At 45.4% G+C, this 17,940-nt stretch overlaps 1 protein-coding gene across 1 annotated transcript in view; it reads left to right on the forward strand.

Moving 5' to 3' along the window:
• LOC109878628 (lipopolysaccharide-responsive and beige-like anchor protein) overlaps positions 1–17,940 on the forward strand; it is a gene marked incomplete in the record, with an annotated part of 260,305 nt that overhangs the window by 228,720 nt on the left and 13,645 nt on the right. Inside the window, 4 exon segments of the mRNA XM_031837867.1 lie at positions 4,354–4,531; positions 5,778–5,843; positions 8,846–9,001; positions 13,540–13,707. Coding sequence (XP_031693727.1) covers positions 4,354–4,531; positions 5,778–5,843; positions 8,846–9,001; positions 13,540–13,707 — 568 coding nt within the window.

A 17,940-nucleotide genomic window follows, 5' to 3' on the forward strand; every position in this document is an offset into this window, starting at 1 on the left:
GTGCAGTACAGTAGGGTGCGTGCAGTACAGTAGGTGAGTACAGTACAGTAGGGTGCAGTACAGTACAGTACAGTACAGTAGGGTGCAGTGCAGTACAGTAAGAGCTGCTGAGATGAGAATGGGAGCAGTAGGAATAACGAGGGGAGAAATGGGGAGACACTTTCCTAGACAAATAAACGCTAGGTGGTTGAGCAGGGCCTCAATTCCCTGTGGTGAGACACACGTACGTACGGAAATCCATTGGAAACTCGACCCCAGTACTGGAGCAGGAGTGCATATGAGTCCATCCTTTCAAGTGGTTAAAGGTGTCTTGTATGTATTTGTTTGGCCTCTCCGGTGGTGGTAGGTGGGCCTGGTGTGTTTGGACAGGTTTGACGTGTCCTAGACAGACTGATGTCAGTGCCTTCCTCTTTCATTCTCACCAGCAGCAGATGAGGCACTTCTTTCCTTCTCTCTCTCTCCTTTCTTTCTCTCTCGCTCGCTTTCTTCCCTCTCTTTCTCTCTCTCTCGCTCTCTCTCTCTCTCTCGCTCTTCCTCTCTCGCTCTTCCTCTCTCTCTCTCTCTCCCTCATCCTCTCTTCCTCTCTCTCCCTCTTTCTCTCTCTCTCTCTCTGACTCACCCCCATTAATATCTTTACACCTCTCTTTGCTGTGTCCTTCTCCACCCTTTGTTTTCCATCCCTCCCCCTGTCTGAGTGTAGTTTGGTGTCAGACTCCAGTCCTGACATGTCCCCCTGTCTGAGTGTTGTGTGGTGTCAGACTCTGGTCCTGACATGTCCCCCTGTCTGAGTGTAGTGTGGTTGTCAGACTCCAGTCCTGACATGTCCTCCTGTCTGAGTGTAGTGTGGTGTCAGACACCCAGTCCCGACATGTCCCCCTGTCTGAGTGTAGTGTGGTGTCAGACTCCAGTCCTGACATGTCCCCCTGTCTGAGTGTAGTGTGGTGTCAGACTCCAGTCCTGACATGTCCTCCTGTCTGAGTGTAGTGTGGTGTCAGACTCCGGTCCTGGCATGTCTCCCTGTCTGAGTGTAGTGTGGTGTCAGACTCCAGTCTTTTATGTCCTTCCTGTCTGAGTGTAGTGTGGTGTTCAGACTCCAGCCTGACATGTCCTCCTGTCTGAGTGTAGTGTGGTGTCAGACTACCAGTCCTGGCATGTCCTCTGTCTGAGTGTAGTGTGGTGTCAGACTCCAGTCCTTAATGTCCTCCTGTCTGAGTGTAGTGTGGTGTCAGACTCCAGTCCTGACATGTTCCTCCTGTCTGAGTGTAGTGTGGTGTCAGACTCCAGTCCTGGCATGTCCTCCTGTCTGAGTGTAGTGTGTGTCAGACTCCAGTCCTTTTATGTCTGAGTGTAGTGTGGGGTCAGATTCCAGTCCTGACATGTCCAACCCTGTCTGAGTGTAGTGTGGTGTCAGACTCCAGTCCTGACATGTCCTCCTGTCTGAGTGTAGTGTAGGGTGTCAGACTCCAGGTCCTGACATGTCCTCCTGTCTGAGTGTGTAGTGTGGTGTCAGATTCCAGTCCTGACATGTCCCCCTGTCTGAGTGTAGTGTGTGTCAGACTCCAGTACTGACATGTCCCCCTGTCTGAGTGTAGTGTGGTGTCAGACTCCAGTCCTGACATGTCCCCCTGTCTGAGTGTAGTGTGGTGTCAGACTCCAGTCCTTTTATGTCTGAGTGTAGTGTGGTGTCAGATTCCAGTCCTGACATGTCCCCCTGTCTGGAGTGTAGTGTGGTGTCAGACTCCAGTCCTGACATGTCCTCCTGTCTGAGTGTAGTGTGGTGTCAGACTCCAGTCCTGACATGTCCTCCTGTCTGAGTGTAGTGTGGTGTCAGATTCCAGTCCTGACATGTCCCCTGTCTGAGTGTAGTGTGGTGTCAGGACTCCAGTACTGACATGTCCCCCTGTCTGAGTGTAGTGTGGTGTCAGACTCCAGTCCTTTTATGTCCTCCTGTCTGAGTGTAGTGTGGTGTCAGACTCCAGTCCTGACATGTCCTCCTGTCTGAGTGTAGTGTGGTGTCAGACTCCAGTCCTGACATGTCCCCCTGTCTGAGTGTAGAGTGGTGTCAGACTCCAGTCCTGACATGTCCCCCTGTCTGAGTGTAGTGTGGTGTCAGACTCCAGTACTGACATGTCCCCCTGTCTGAGTGTAGTGTGGTGTCAGACTCCAGTCCTGACATGTCCCCCTGTCTGAGTGTAGTGTGGTGTCAGACTCCAGTCCTGACATGTCCCCCTGTCTGAGTGTAGTGTGGTGTCAGACTCCAGTCCTGACATGTCCCCCTGTCTGAGTGTAGAGTGGTGTCAGACTCCAGTCCTGACATGTCCCCCTGTCTGAGTGTAGAGTGGTGTCAGTGTGCCTCTGACATTAAGCATGTATAGTATGTTCCCCAGCTCACTACAAGCATCCTGCAAATGACTCCTCAGTCTGAACAAATGGCACCCTATTTCATCTGGAGTGCACTTTTATTGACCAGAACCCTGATCAGAAGGAGTGCACTATGTAGAGGGAATAGGGTGCCATTTGGGACGCAGGATGAATAATGTGTGTGAGCCAAGCCAGTAAAAACAACTCTTATCAGTAGAAGTGAACTCACATGGTTTAAAGTGAGTGTCTTGACGAAGCTTGGCAGGAACAAATGTCAAATCTTATATGAAGATAAATACAAAATGGGACTTTTATTTGACCGTTTGTGGCGACTGATTGTTACCAATGATAAAAGTATCAAGTTCACTTCTGACCATTGTCATGTTAATGAACATTTCCTGAAGAGACCTGAGCAAAGTCTGAGAGTTTTGAGGAAGAATGTTGACTTTTGTCATTGTGAAAAGATAGATAAATAATGTCTGGCATGTACACGAGTTCTTATATTTAGAGGTTCAGTACAAGTAACTGCTAGTAGCCTCTTGATTCATCACAGATGTTGTAGAATGTCAGACTTGAGGAGGACTCCAGTACCCAGCAGCCCTCACTGACAGGTTGCCACATTTGATGAGGCATTACCATAGAGATAGATAGAGCACTATAGATGGCTATAACCAATCACAGACGCCATAATGTAACACAGATACAAAGATGAGTCCTCTATCTGTATGGGCATTACAGCCACTTTTAATAGAGTGTTAGGGAGGGAGCACTGTAACACTGTTAACACGGGGAGTTCCACAGAGGAGTTTTGGTCTGCAAGGGTATTTCACACACACACACTATACACTATACCAATCCTGTGGATTTTTCTCCTCTTACGTTTGGTTTGTTTGTTTGTTTGTCTTCCGTTTTAATACTGACTTGTTGGTTCTTCCTTAGTATTGACACAAACTTTGTCTTTAAGAAATAGTTTTCTTGTCTGTTTTTCTTGCCCTGACTTCTAATCGATGTTGTCATGTGAATAATGGTACTCTGTTTTTAGTACCTCAGCTTTTCTCCAGCTGGCCCTCCTTCCCTATCTATAGCTTTTCTCCAGCTGGCCTCCTTCCCTATCTATAGCTTTTTCTCCAGCTGGCCTCCTTCCCTATCTATATCTTCTCTCCAGCTGGCCTCCTTCCCTATCTGTAGCCTTTCTCCAGCTGGCCTCCTTCCCTATCTATAGCTTCTCTCCAGCTGGCCTCCTTCCCTATCTGTAGCTTTTCTCCAGCTGGCCTCCTTCCCTATCTATAGCTTTTCTCCAGCTGGCCTCCTTCCCTATCTATAGCTTCTTTCCAGCTGGCCTCCTTCCCTTTCTATAAATTTTCTCCAGCTGGCCTCCTTCCCTATCTATAGCTTTTCTCCAGCTGGCCTCCTTCCCTATCTATAGCTTTTCTCCAGCTGGCCTCCTTCCCTATCTATAGCTTCTCTCCAGCTGGCCTCCTTCCCTTTCTATAGCTTCTCTCCAGCTGGCCTCCTTCCCTATCTATAGCTTTTCTCCAGCTGGCCTCCTTCCCTATCTATAGCTTTTCTCCAGCTGGCCTCCTTCCCTATCTGTAGCTTTTCTCCAGCTGGCCTCCTTCCCTATCTATAGCTTTTCTCCAGCTGGCCTACTTCCCTATCTATAGCTTTTCTCCAGCTGGCCTCCTTCCCTATCTATAGCTTTTCTCCAGCTGGCCTCCTTCCCTTTCTATAGCTTGGCCTCTGAGTGCTGCAACTCCATGCTAGCTTCCCAGCTAACTTTCTCTCTGTCCCTCTCCTCCCTTCCCCCCTCTCTCTCTCTCGCTTTCACTCTCTTTTCTGCGTGCTGCTGCTCCTGCTGTTCCTTCTCCTCCTCCGCTGCTCCATCCCTCGCTCGCTCCTGCACTTCGTCTGTGGATCTATCCATCCTCCTCTCCCTCCTTCCGTCCATCCGTCCGTCGATCTGTCCATCACCACCAGTATGTCCTTCTGCAGAGCCCGTTGATGTTCACGGAGCAGATGCAGCAGGATGTCATCATGGTGTTGAAGTTCCCCAGCAACTCTCCTGTGGCCCACGTGGCCGCCAACACCCAGCCGGGCCTCGCCACGCCCGCCATCATCACCGTCACCGCCAACCGCCTCTTCGCCGTCAACAAGTGGCACTGCCTGGCCGGTAAGAGGGGGATTGTAGGAAATGGAGTCTAAAGTAGGATTATCTTGTAGAGGTCAGCAGGATTATTTTTTTTAACCTTTATTTAACAAGTCAGTTCAGAACAATTCTTGTTTTACAACGATGGCCTACCCTGGCCATACCCTCCCCTAACCCGGAGGACGCTGGAACAATTGTGCGCCACCCTATGGCTTGAAATGTACGTTTAACCAATTCATTGAAATTCAACTCATATGTAGGATATGAGATATCATATATTTTATAATCAAGTCTGATTTCATGTAGCACGTCAAGGACCGGTACACAGAGTAGAGAGTTTTGGAGCACACAGTTGAGGACAACACGTTTGTCCACACAAAGCATCGTATCCAAAAGCCTTCATTCAGTATTTATCTGTGTATCTCAACGAGAGCAGCCAATGGGCTTGTCTCTCATCTTCCCAGGACAGGACGTTGATTTCTGAGACAGTTGAGCGGTCCTCCTAAAAGGCAGGATCAAATGTGACACGTGCACTCTGCCAGCGTTAGGTTTCACTTCCACTTCGATGCATCAAGACCTCACTCCTCATGGTTTATTTATTAAACATCAACCCTGCTGTGGAATAACAGGGAAGGGGATATGGGATGAAGTCTGACGTTATGAAACTCAAAGACCATGAAGATTTGTAGATCTCATTTTGTTTTGATGAGTGGATTTCATGTGATATTGTTTGTGGTTAGATCTTGAATTGTGATATTAGTGTTATTTGAACTTGTTTATGGTACAAATCTGTATAATTAGAGGATGTTCAGATGTAAGGATTCACGATATTCTCTTATAAACTTGGTTATGTTTTACTATGTATTATCAGTCTATTTGGAGCTACAGAAAACGGTTTTACAGCTAAATGTAACTCTTGTGAGAGCGCTCTGGGGGACAATAGGCTCTGAGTGTGGCAAATTACATTTTAGCATCTCCCATATGGAACAGAAGCCAAAGTACTCCACAGGGCCAAATCACTGATATTAAACCCATCCTTCTTTCTGCATCCCACTCATTCCTTCCTCCCACACCTCTCTTTTCGTCTCTTTCTCTCTCTCTCTCTCTCTCTCTCTCTCTCTCTCTCTCTCTCTCTCTCTCTCTCTCTCTCTCTCTCTCTCTCTCTCTCTCTCTCTCTCTCTCTCTCTCTCTCTCTCTCTCTCTCTCTCTCTCTCTCTCTCTCTCTCTCTCTCTCTCTCTCTCTCTCTCTCTCTCTCTCTCTCTCTCTCAGGTCATCAAGGCTCCTCTGTGCAGGACCAGCAGTACCAACTGCCTGTGGAAATAGACCCCCTGATAGGTATGCCACTTGTGTGTGTGTTTGTATGTTGGTGTGTGTGCTCAAACGTGTGTGTCTCTCTGTCTGTGTGTGTCTCTGGGATTCATTGTGATGGCCCAAGGCAGTGTCCCTGGCCAGTAGCTTGCTGTTGTTTCCCAGCCTCTGCCCACCAACAGGCCCCCCGTCCCCCCCGTCCTCATATCGCCTGAAATAAATCCTCCACTCTGCTCTCTCCTCTGCTAAACCATTTGCATGCAAATTGGAATGCAATGAGCTGTGGCCTGGACTGGTATTTCATCATCAACCTCTCCCCCTCTCCTCTATCCCTCTCTCTCGCCATCTCTCACTTTCTCTCTCTCACAGTTTTTCTTACTCTCTCTCTCTCTGGTTTAATTGAGCGGGGGGAAAGGATCTGTGTCAGTATAAATGAATATGGATGCGGTAATAATGTGTGATTGAGAATGCGCGGCGGGCGGATGTCAGGACAATATGGGCGCCTCTCATCACTCACGACTTGTTGATGAGGAGGCGAGCAGAGGAGCGGAGTGTTAGTGATGTATAGGATACACTGTCTGGGAGAGAGTGGTCAGAGACATAGCTCTAGTGATGTATAGAATACACTGTCTGGGAGAGAGTGGTCAGAGACAGAGCTCTAGTGATGTATAGGATACACTGTCTGGGAGAGAGTGGTCAGAGACAAGTCTCTGACCTCCTTCCGATAGTCATTTATACAGGTTACTATGGTGATCTTAGGCACAGGGACTATGGTGGTCTTCTTGAAACATGTAGGTATTACAGACTGGGCCCGGGAGAGGTTGAAAATGTCAGTGAAGACACTTGTCAGCTCTGAGTATGCGTTCTGGTAGTCCGTCTGGCCCTGCGGCCTTGAGTGTTAATGAACCTTTTTAAGGTCTTACTCACATTGGCTATGGCTCTCATGCATGGTTCAGTGTTGCTTGCCTCTACACTTATTGCTGATGTGACCGATGTGGTAAACTCCTACTGGAACATATTCCAGTCTATGCTAGCGGAACAGGCCTGTAGCTTAGAATCCGCTTCATCGGAACAACTTCTGCATTAAGCGCGTCACTGGTACTTCCTGTTGGAGTTTTTGCTTGTAAGCAAGAACAAGGGGGATAGAATTATGGTCAGATTTGCCAAATGGAGGTCGAAGGAAAGCTTTGTTTGCGTTTCTGTGTGTGGAGTAAAGGTGATGTAGGTTTTTTTTTTCGCCTCTAGTTGCACACGTGAACATTGGGCACTTTCATAGATGTTCATGCATATGTCTGAGGCCATTCAACCATTTTTGAATAAAACAAAAAGCCCCTCTACTTTTAAAAATGTTTTTTTTTTCTTCACACTCGGAATGCACGTCCGATTCTATCTCTGCCACTCACTCACAGCTCTGTTTTGTCATTTTTCAGCACCAGCCCACACGCTCCACATCACATGTATCATGCGTGTGGTGAGGGGATATTTTCTTAACGTGTCATTTATGTATTTATACTTCTCACATTCCACATGAGCTTCAGTTTAAACACAGTAAATTGTATTTGGCTGGCGGGGCGGGGGGAAATGTTGATAATTGGTTGAAGTATTCGTCAGACATGGCGTGCTGGTCTCTGTCAGGGATGCCTGGGCCGGACCCTCACCTGTTCATCTTGAGTTAGAGCAGAAGAGCGAGAAAGAGAGGATTAAGTTACAGAAGTCTAGAACCTAATGTGCCTGTTTGTTCCCTGGACACAGATTAAGTCTAGTCCTGGACTAAAAAATATTGATAATGATTTAGGATTCGACTTAATCTTTGTCCGGAAAACTGGCGCAGCATATCTTAATATCTAACCGACTACAAAGCACTTCATGATAGATTGCTACGTCTGCAAGGCCAAGGAAATGCATCAGTCCAAAACAGACATGGATCTACCTTTGTTTTAGTCTGTTATTTATTTTGTCTTTTCTCTCTCTCTCTATCTCTCCCACTCACTCTCACTCTCTCACCCTCTCACTCTCTCACTCTCTCACTCACTCACACTCACACACACACACACACACACACAAACCTCCAACTCAGCGATAAGGGACCAAAGTGGATTTAATTTATGTTGTCCTGACTATGCGTTGCTCCTCTCCTCTTCTTAGCTATTGGAAGTCTCTTCTCCTTCTGGGGGGAGAGAGAATATGCACGCTCATCGTTACTCAAACTCTTAGGCCCAGTGGAAAATGTGAAACCCTTGTAAACGCCACGTCCTAGATGTTTTATGTATTCCCTCACAAATCAAAATGGTGGTGCTGCTGCCGTGGCGACGAACGTGCGGTAGCTCCAGTAATGGTCTGATGTCTTTGTGAAAACGATTAACGCAGCGATATCGTAAAGGAAAACAATCAGATTTTATACAATACATTTTTCCTCAGACTTACATGCTTACCTAATGAATTACATCTGTCTGTATTTCTATCCTCTTCCTCACCTCCCCCTGTCCCCTCCTCCCTACCCCTCTCTCCCTCCACCATCCCCCTCTCTCTCTCCCTCCACCATCCCCCTCTCTCCCTCCACATTCCTCCCTCCCTCCCTCCATCCCTCCCCCTCCCTCCCTCCCTCCCTCCCTCCCTCCCTCCCTCCCTCCCTCCCCCTCCATCCCTCCCTCCCTCCCTCTCCCCCTCCCTCCCACTCTCCCCCTCCCTCCCTCTTTCCCTCCCCGTCCCCCTCTCTCTCTCCCTCCCCATCCCCCCCTCTCTCCCTCCCATCCCCCCCTCTCTCTCCCTCCCCATCCCCCTCTCTCTCTCCCTCCCCATCCCCCTCTCTCTCTCCCTCCCCATCCCCCTCCCTCCCTCTCCCCCTCCCTCCCTCTCCCCCTCCCTCCCTCTTTCCCTCCCCATCCCCCTCCCTCCTTCTCTCTATCCCTCCCCCCCTCTCCCTCCCCATCCCCCTCCCTCCTTCTCCTCCCCCTTCCTCCCTCCCTCTCTCCCTCCTTCTCCTCCCCCTCATCCTTCCACCTCCCTCCTCCTCTCCTTCCCCTCTCCAGCCAGTAATGTGGGGACCCACCGTCGTCAGATCACAGACCTGTTGGACCAGAGCATTCACATCCACTCTCAGTGTTTCATCATCACTGCAGACAACCGCTTCATCCTGCTCTGTGGCTTCTGGGACAAGAGCTTCCGCGTCTATTCCACTGACTCAGGTACAGCCTTTACAAATTTTCTCTACCGAGTTCTATATAGGCAACTGACCAAGGTACAACCTTTATTGTAGAGTGACTTCAGAGTCCTATTCACTCCACTGCCCTTATGCATATGTTCATTAAGACTTTGATATAGTCATCTGACCCAGGCACAGTCTTTATACTTATTTCCCCTACAGATTCTTATTTTCTTCTCTGACTCAGGTACAGCCCTGACAACATAGATCCATATGAGCACTGTGTATATCACTGACTCAGAATCAGTACTTATTCTAGAATCTAGAGCAACTTCAGAGTCTCATTATTCACTCCCCTTCACCCCATCAGAGCCCTGTGTTCTCAACTGATTCAGCCTTTACTACACAGCTCCATCTGAGTCCTGTGTGCTTCACTGACTCAGGAACAGCCTTTTTGTATTTTGCTCTACCCCAAATCAAATGTATTTATACATCAGCAGATGTTCCAAAGTGCTTATACAGAAACCCAGCCTAAAACTCCAAAAAGCAAGCGATGCACCCCTTCTGAGTGCTCTGTAGTCAACTGACCCAGGCACAGCCTTTCAAATATAGTTCCATCAGAGGTCTGTATTCTCCCCTGACCCGATTACAGCCCTTATTCTAGAGCGTCATTCAGTGTCCTATTAACTTCACCATTCATTTCACAGCCCCTAATCATCGGCCCTTCCACAAGACACCTAATCCATCAGGTACAGCCTTTATAGTAGATGTGGGTATAGCCCTATTAGAGCCCTGTTTACTGTACTGACCCAGGTACAGCCTTTATAGTAGGTGTGGGTATAGCCCCATTAGAGCCATGTTTACTGTACTGACCCAGGTACAGCCTTTATAGTAGGTGTAGGTATAGCCCCATTAGAGCCATGTTTACTGTACTGACCCAGGTACAGCCTTTATAGTAGGTGTAGGTATAGCCCGATTAGAGCCCTGTTTACTGTACTGACCCAGGTACAGCCTTTATAGTAGGTGTAGGTATAGCCCCATTAGAGCCCTGTTTACTGTACTGACCCAGGTACAGCCTTTATAGTAGGTGTAGGTATAGCCCAATTAGAGCCATGTTTACTGTACTGACCCAGGTACAGCCTTTATAGTAGGTGTAGGTATAGCCCTATTAGAGCCATGTTTATTGTACTGACCCAGGTACAGCCTTTATAATAAGCATAGGTATAGCCTCTATCCTCCAGCTCCATACGTCCCCGGCTCCATCTCTATATATCCCGGCTACGTCTCTATATATCCCGGCTACGTCTCTATATATCCCGGCTCCGTCTCTGTATATCCCGGCTCCGTCTCTTTATATCCCGGCTCCGTCTCTATATATCCCAGCTCAGTCTCTATATATCCCGGCTCCGTCTCTATATATCCCGGCTCCGTCTCTATATATCCCGGCTCCGTCTCTATATATCCCGGCTCCGTCTCTATATATCCCGGCTCCGTCTCTATATATCCCGTCTCCGTCTCTATATATCCCGGCTCCGTCTCTACATATCCCGGCTCCGTCTCTACATATCCCTGCTCCGTCTCTACATATCCCGGCTCCGTCTCTATATATCCCGGCTCCGTCTCTATATATCCCGTCTCCGTCTCTATATATCCCGGCTCCGTCTCTATATATCCCGGCTCCGTCTCTATATATCCCGTCTCCGTCTCTATATATCCCGGCTCCGTCTCTATATATCCCGGCTACTTCTCTATATATCCCGGCTCCGTCTCTATATATCCCGGCTCCGTCTCTATATATCCCGGCTCCGTCTCTATATATCCCGGCTCCGTCTCTATATATCCCGGCTCCGTCTCTATATATCCCAGCTCCGTCTCTATATATCCCGGCTCCGTCTATATATATCCCGGCTCCGTCTCTATGTATTCCGGCTCAGTCTCTATATATCCCGGCTACGTCTCTATATATCCCGGCTCCGTCTCTATGTATCCCGGCTCCGTCTCTATATATCCCGGCTCCGTCTCTATATATCCCGGCTCCGTCTCTATATATCCCGGCTCCGTCTCTATATATCCCGGCTCCGTCTCTATATATCCCGGCTCCGTCTCCTATATTATCCCGGCTCCGTCTCTATATATCCGGCTCCGTTTTTTCCTCTACATATCCCGGCTCCGTCTCTATATATCCAGGCTCCGTCTCTACTATATCCCTGCTCCGTCTCTATATATACCGGCTACGTCTCTATATATCCCGCTCCGTCTCTATATATCCGGCTCCGTCTCTATATATCCCGCTCCGTCTCTATATATCCCGGCTCCGTCTCTATATATCCGGCTCTCGTCTATATTATCCGGCTCCGTCTCTATGTATTCCCGGCTCCGTCTCTATATATCCCGGCTCCGTCTCTATGTATCCGGCTCCGTCTCTATGTTATCCCGGCTCCGTCTCTATGTATCCCGGCTCTCCGTCTCTATGTATCCCGGATCCGTCTCTATTATCCCGGCTCCGTCTCTATGATATCCCGGCTCCGTCTCTATATATCCCGGCTCCGTCTCTATATCCCGGCTCGTCTCTATATATCCCGGCTCCGTCTCTATATATCCCGGCTCCGTCTCTATATATCCCGGCTCCGTCTCTATATATCCCGGCTCCGTCTCTATATATCCCGGCTCCGTCTCTATATATCCCGGCTCCGTCTCTATATATCCCGGCTCCGTCTCTATATATCCCGGCTCCGTCTCTATATATCCCGGCTCCGTCTCTATATATCCCGGCTCCGTCTCTATATATCCCGGCTCCGTCTCTATATATCCCGGCTCCGTCTCTATCCCCCAGCTCTCATCTACAACCCCATTCAGAACCACTCTGGAGATCTACAAAAGGCCTGTGATTCAATTTTGAAAGGCAGAGGCTCTCTATCTCTCCATCTCCTGTAAAGGGGGGGGAAGAGGGTCGGGGAAGAGAGAGACCATTGTGTTGTCTGTCTCAGGGGTGTGCGACCGGAACACGAACATGGTTTTAATCTTACACGCGTTCAACAGCTGCTGTCCCGCTCCCCGTCGCCCCCCCAAGGTTAAAGAATAGGATTGATTTGATAAATTTACTACACTTGATTTGGAAACAGCGGCACTCTCCTCCCTCCCCACCTTGCTCATAGTGCCCTGTTGATTGAATGTAATCTGAAATTGAAGTGGGTGGGGGTGTATTTAAAGGGATAGTTCTCCCAAATGACATTTTGGTTTCCTTACCCTGTTTGTGGTCTATGGACAAGGTGTAACAGCAATCCAGACTTATGTTTTAGCATTTGTGGCACAAATACCATTCATCCATGGGACTGATATTAGCATTTTTTCACCTCATGTTAAAATCATCTACAAATGACTTTGTTGAGCTTCGCAATCAATTTGAGATACTTTTTTAGATACTTAAAACCTGTAACACCAACGTCACATTACCCACATACCCACTTAGAATGAAGTCTTAGATTTGGCATAGTTCCTGCACTGTGCAGAAATGAATCCATAATTAGGAATCTATAATTATTTTCTAGTGTATATATGAACTGTCAGACATTTTTAATATTACATAGCTATGATGTCTTGGTTAACTGTGTCTGTAAGAAGCTGAGCCAGACTGCGCACATGGACACACACACTACAATTATCCCTCTCTTTATCCAGATTAAAGGTCATTATGAAACAGACAGTGAAGCTGACACCCAGACAGAAATGCACCCTGGGTTACAGAACAGTGAAGTGTGTCTGTAATACTAGATAAATATTCACCGACTGACTGTAGAGGTGACAGTATGACGAGGGTACGGCCTGTTAGACAGCCGTGGTGCTGTTACTATGGGCCTGCAATCTGACAGCAATTACACACACACATGCACATGTGCACACACAAACACCAAGAGAAAATATTACACTCCTGTGAAGATCAGTGTGAGACTGTGAGCTCATCTGGAAGGTGTACAATAGTTACTCCAGCAGGCACATGCAACAGCTAGGTATATTAATGTTTCAGAGAGTGTGTTTTTACTCCATCAGGCACATGCAACAACTAGGTATATTAATGTTTCAGAGAATGTGTTTTTACTCCATCAGACACATGCAACAACTAGGTATATTAATGTTTCAGAGAGGGTGTTTTTACTCCATCAGGCACATGCAACAACTAGGTATATTAATGTTTCAGAGAGGGTGTTTTTACTCCATCAGGCACATGCAACAACTAGGTATATTAATGTTTCAGAGAATGTGTTTTTACTCCATCAGACACATGCAACAACTAGGTATATTAATGTTTCAGAGAGTGTGTTTTTACTCCATCAGGCACATGCAACAACTAGGTATATTAATGTTTCAGAGAATGTGTTTTTACTCCATCAGGCACATGCAACAACTAGGTATATTAATGTTTCAGAGAGTGTGTTTTTGCTCCAGCAGACACATGCAACAACTAGGTATATTAATGTTTCAGAGAGTGTGTTTTTATTCCAGCAGACACATGCAGGTATATTAATGTTTCAGAGTGTGTTTTTTTGCTCAGGGCTGTGGCTCATATGGTGTGTGTGTTTCCAGGGAAGCTGACCCAGATAGTGTTTGGTCACCGTGACGTGGTGACGTGTCTGGCCAGGTCTGAGTCGTACATCGGAGGGGACTGCTACGTCCTGTCAGGCTCCAGAGACGCCACGTTACTGCTCTGGTACTGGAACGGAAAACACAGCAGCATCGGAGAGAACCCCGGAAGTGAGTCCTTATGCTAGGGGGGGAAATCCTACAGTAACATGAAGAGTAAGTCTGCGTTTACACAGGGCAGCCCAATTAGGATTTTTTTTGTCTTACTAATTGGTCTTTTGACCAATCAGATCAGCTCTTTTGCCAATAATTGGGAAAACAATCAGAATAGGGCTGCCTGTGTAAAGTACCACACTGTCGCTCAGAACCCTCTCTCTCAGAGACAGGTTTGACTGTATTTACGGCCCCAGTCTGTAAAGTAACAACTAGTTTCAGCTGACCACACTAGGTCGCCTACACACAGATTGGATTTCAGGGAACTGACTGTGGGCAAGAAATGGCCTCTCGCTCTGTAGTGTGTGTGTGTTAGAGAGAAAGTTGGTGTGTGTGAGAGAACGTTAGTGTGTGTGTGCGCACATACATCTGTGTGTGTGTGTTGTCCCTCCATGTGTGTGTGAGTGAAAGTGAGAGTCCGAGGACCACTGAGAGACGGTAGATGTGACGTGGGGGTCGCTGGTCACATGAAAGCCCACCACCTTCCATCTGGTGCGGGGTTTGAACAGTCATGAGAAGTGCAAAACGTTACTGTTGGGGGCCGCCCCTTACAGCCCTTACTCTTACCGTGACATGTGACACGGACCGTGATGATCAAAGGACCTAACAGAGCACAGAGCAGTGAGAGTCACTGCCTCCATGGTACTAATTTGGCTGGCTTAGAGACCCTTACATCCCGTTAAGTGCGCTGCTACAAATGGACTGCAATTTATGACAAATTGTGATTTGGTTAATAAGACGCATCGGTTGTTGATCTGGAACACGGAACGTTAGATGACAGCGTGTCACTGACCTCATCTGGTGTTTTGGAGGTGGATGTCGCAGTCTTTCCCACCACAAGTGGAATTTACCAAGACGTGTTTCTAAAACTAAAATGAACCAGAAGTGTGGTACAGGGCTACGGGAAGGTGGGCATGTTGCTCAAGTTACAAAATACAGACTTTTGATTTTGGCTGCTATTTTACAGATTTGACTGCTATTTTACAGATTTGACTGCTATTTCACAGATTTTGACTGCTATTTCACAGATTTTGACTGCTATTTCACAGATTTTGACTGCTATTTCACAGATTTTGACTGCTATTTCACAGATTTTGACTGCTATTTCACAGATTTTGACTGCTATTTCACAGATTTTGACTGCTATTTTACAGATTTTGACTGCTATTTTACAGATTTTGACTGCTATTTTACAGATTTGGCTGCTATTTTACAGATTTGGCTGCTATTTCACAGATTTTGACTGCTATTTCACAGATTTTGACTGCTATTTCACAGATTTTGACTGCTATTTTACAGATTTTGACTGCTATTTTACAGATTTGGCTGCTATTTTACAGATTTGGCTGCTATTTCACAGATTTTGACTGCTATTTCACAGATTTTGACTGCTATTTCACAGATTTTGACTGCTATTTCACAGATTTTGACTGCTATTTCACAGATTTTGGCTGCTATTTTACAGATTTGGTTGCTATTTTACAGATTTGGCTGCTATTTTACAGATTTGGCTGCTATTTCACAGATTTTGACTGCTATTTCACAGATTTTGACTGCTATTTCACAGATTTTGACTGCTATCTTACAGATTTTGACTGCTATCTTACAGATTTTGACTGCTATTTTACAGATTTTGGCTGCTATTTTACAGATTTTGGCTGCTATTTTACAGATTTTGGCTGCTATTTTATAGATTTGGCTGCTATTTTACAGATTTGGCTGCTATTTTATAGATTTTGACTGCTATTTCACAGATTTTGACTGCTATTTCACAGATTTTGACTGCTATTTCACAGATTCTGGCTGCTATTTTACAGATTTGGTTGCTATTTTACAGATTTGGCTGCTATTTTACAGATTTGGCTGCTATTTCACAGATTTTGACTGCTATTTCACAGATTTTGACTGCTATTTCACAGATTTTGACTGCTATCTTACAGATTTTGACTGCTATCTTACAGATTTTGACTGCTATTTCACAGATTTTGACTGCTATCTTACAGATTTTGACTGCTATTTCACAGATTTTGGCTGCTATTTTACAGATTTTGGCTGCTATTTTACAGATTTTGGCTGCTATTTTATAGATTTGGCTGCTATTTTACAGATTTGGCTGCTATTTTATAGATTTTGGCTGCTATTTTACAGATTTGGCTGCTATTTTATAGATTTGGCTGCTATTTTACAGATTTTGGCTGCTATTTTATAGATTTTGACTGCTATTTCACAGATTTTGACTGCTATTTCACAGATTTTGACTGCTATTTCACAGATTCTGGCTGCTATTTTACAGATTTGGTTGCTATTTTACAGATTTGGCTGCTATTTTACAGATTTGGCTGCTATTTCACAGATTTTGACTGCTATTTCACAGATTTTGACTGCTATTTCACAGATTTTGACTGCTATCTTACAGATTTTGACTGCTATCTTACAGATTTTGACTGCTATTTCACAGATTTTGACTGCTATCTTACAGATTTTGACTGCTATTTCACAGATTTTGGCTGCTATTTTACAGATTTTGGCTGCTATTTTACAGATTTTGGCTGCTATTTTATAGATTTGGCTGCTATTTTACAGATTTGGCTGCTATTTTATAGATTTTGGCTGCTATTTTACAGATTTGGCTGCTATTTTATAGATTTGGCTGCTATTTTACAGATTTTGGCTGCTATTTTATAGATTTTGGCTGCTATTTTACAGATTTGGCTGCTATTTTACAGATTTGGCTGCTATTTGGTGATTTAGCAGTAGAGGTATTCCTTGTTTCCGAGGTGTAAATTATCATTGGTCCGCATATTAGGTTAATTCTAAATTACATAAATAAGTAAATGTATAATATATTACCATATGAGGTTATTACTTCACACATGGATGATTGCATCACTCTGAGGACAATCAGTAGAAATGTACATTTCATTATTAAAACATGCATACTGTGAGCTGTGTTAATTTATACCAAATAGATCAAACAAGAAAAGATGATTACATTCTACATACATTAAATGATGTGTGTTCCTTATGAATCCCCAATTCCACATGGGCTACGCATGACTAAGGTTGGCAGATTTGATTGAATGGGGCAGTTGGTATAGGTCTAGGGTATCTGTGTCGATATGTAGGTTGTTCTTCCCCTGCCTCAGGCATTGCCAGTTTGCATGGTGTACAGTCGAGTAGTGAATCTAGCGTGTGTGTTTGTATAAAGTGTGTGTACAGTGCCTTCAGAAAGTATTCATACCCATTGACTTATTCCACCTTTTGTTGTGTTACAGCCTGAATTCAAAATGGTTTAAATAGTTTTTTTCTCTCTTACCCATCTACACTCAATAATGACAAATAGAAAACATGATTTTAGAAATGTTATCAAAGTTATTGATAATGAAATACAGAAATATCTCATTTACATAAGTATTCACACCCCTGAGTCAATACTTTGTAGAAGCAGTCTTTCTGGGTACGTCTCTAAGAGCTTTCCACACCTGCATTGTGCAACATTTGCCCATTTATTATTTTCAGAATTCTTCAAGCTCTTGTCAAATTGGTTGTTGATCATTGCTAGACAACCATTTTCAGGTCTTGCCATAGATTTTCAAGTAGATTTAAGTTTAACTGTATCTCGGCAACTCAAGAACATTCAATGTCGTCTTGGTAAGCAACTCCAGTGTATATTTGGACTTGTGTTTTAGGTTATTGTCCTGCTGAAAGGTGAATTTGTCTGGTGGACAGCAGACTGAACCCTGTTTTCCTCTAGGATTTTGCCTGTGCTTAAATGTAATGGAGTTATCTTTTATCCTGTTTAACTCCCCAGTCCATAATGATTGCAGGCATACCCATAACATGATGCAGCCACTAATATGCTGGAAAATATGGAGAGTGGTACTCAGTAATGTGTTGTATTGGATTTGCCCCAAACATAACACTTTGTATTCAGGACAACAAGTTCATTGCTTTGTCACATTTTTTTCAGTATTACTTTAGTGCAAACAGGATGGATCTTTGGGAGTATTTGTATTCTGTACAGGCATCCTTATTTTCCCTCTGTCAATTAGGTCAATTATTGTGGAGTAACTACAATATTGTTGATCCTTCCTCAATTTTCTACTATCACAGCCATTAAACTCTGTAACTGTTTCACCTCATGATGAAATCCCTGAGCGGTTTCCTTCCTCTCCGGCATCTGAGTTAGGA

Source organism: Oncorhynchus kisutch, linkage group LG12, assembly GCF_002021735.2.
Source record: "Oncorhynchus kisutch isolate 150728-3 linkage group LG12, Okis_V2, whole genome shotgun sequence".
Classification (NCBI taxonomy): Eukaryota; Metazoa; Chordata; class Actinopteri; order Salmoniformes; family Salmonidae; genus Oncorhynchus; species Oncorhynchus kisutch.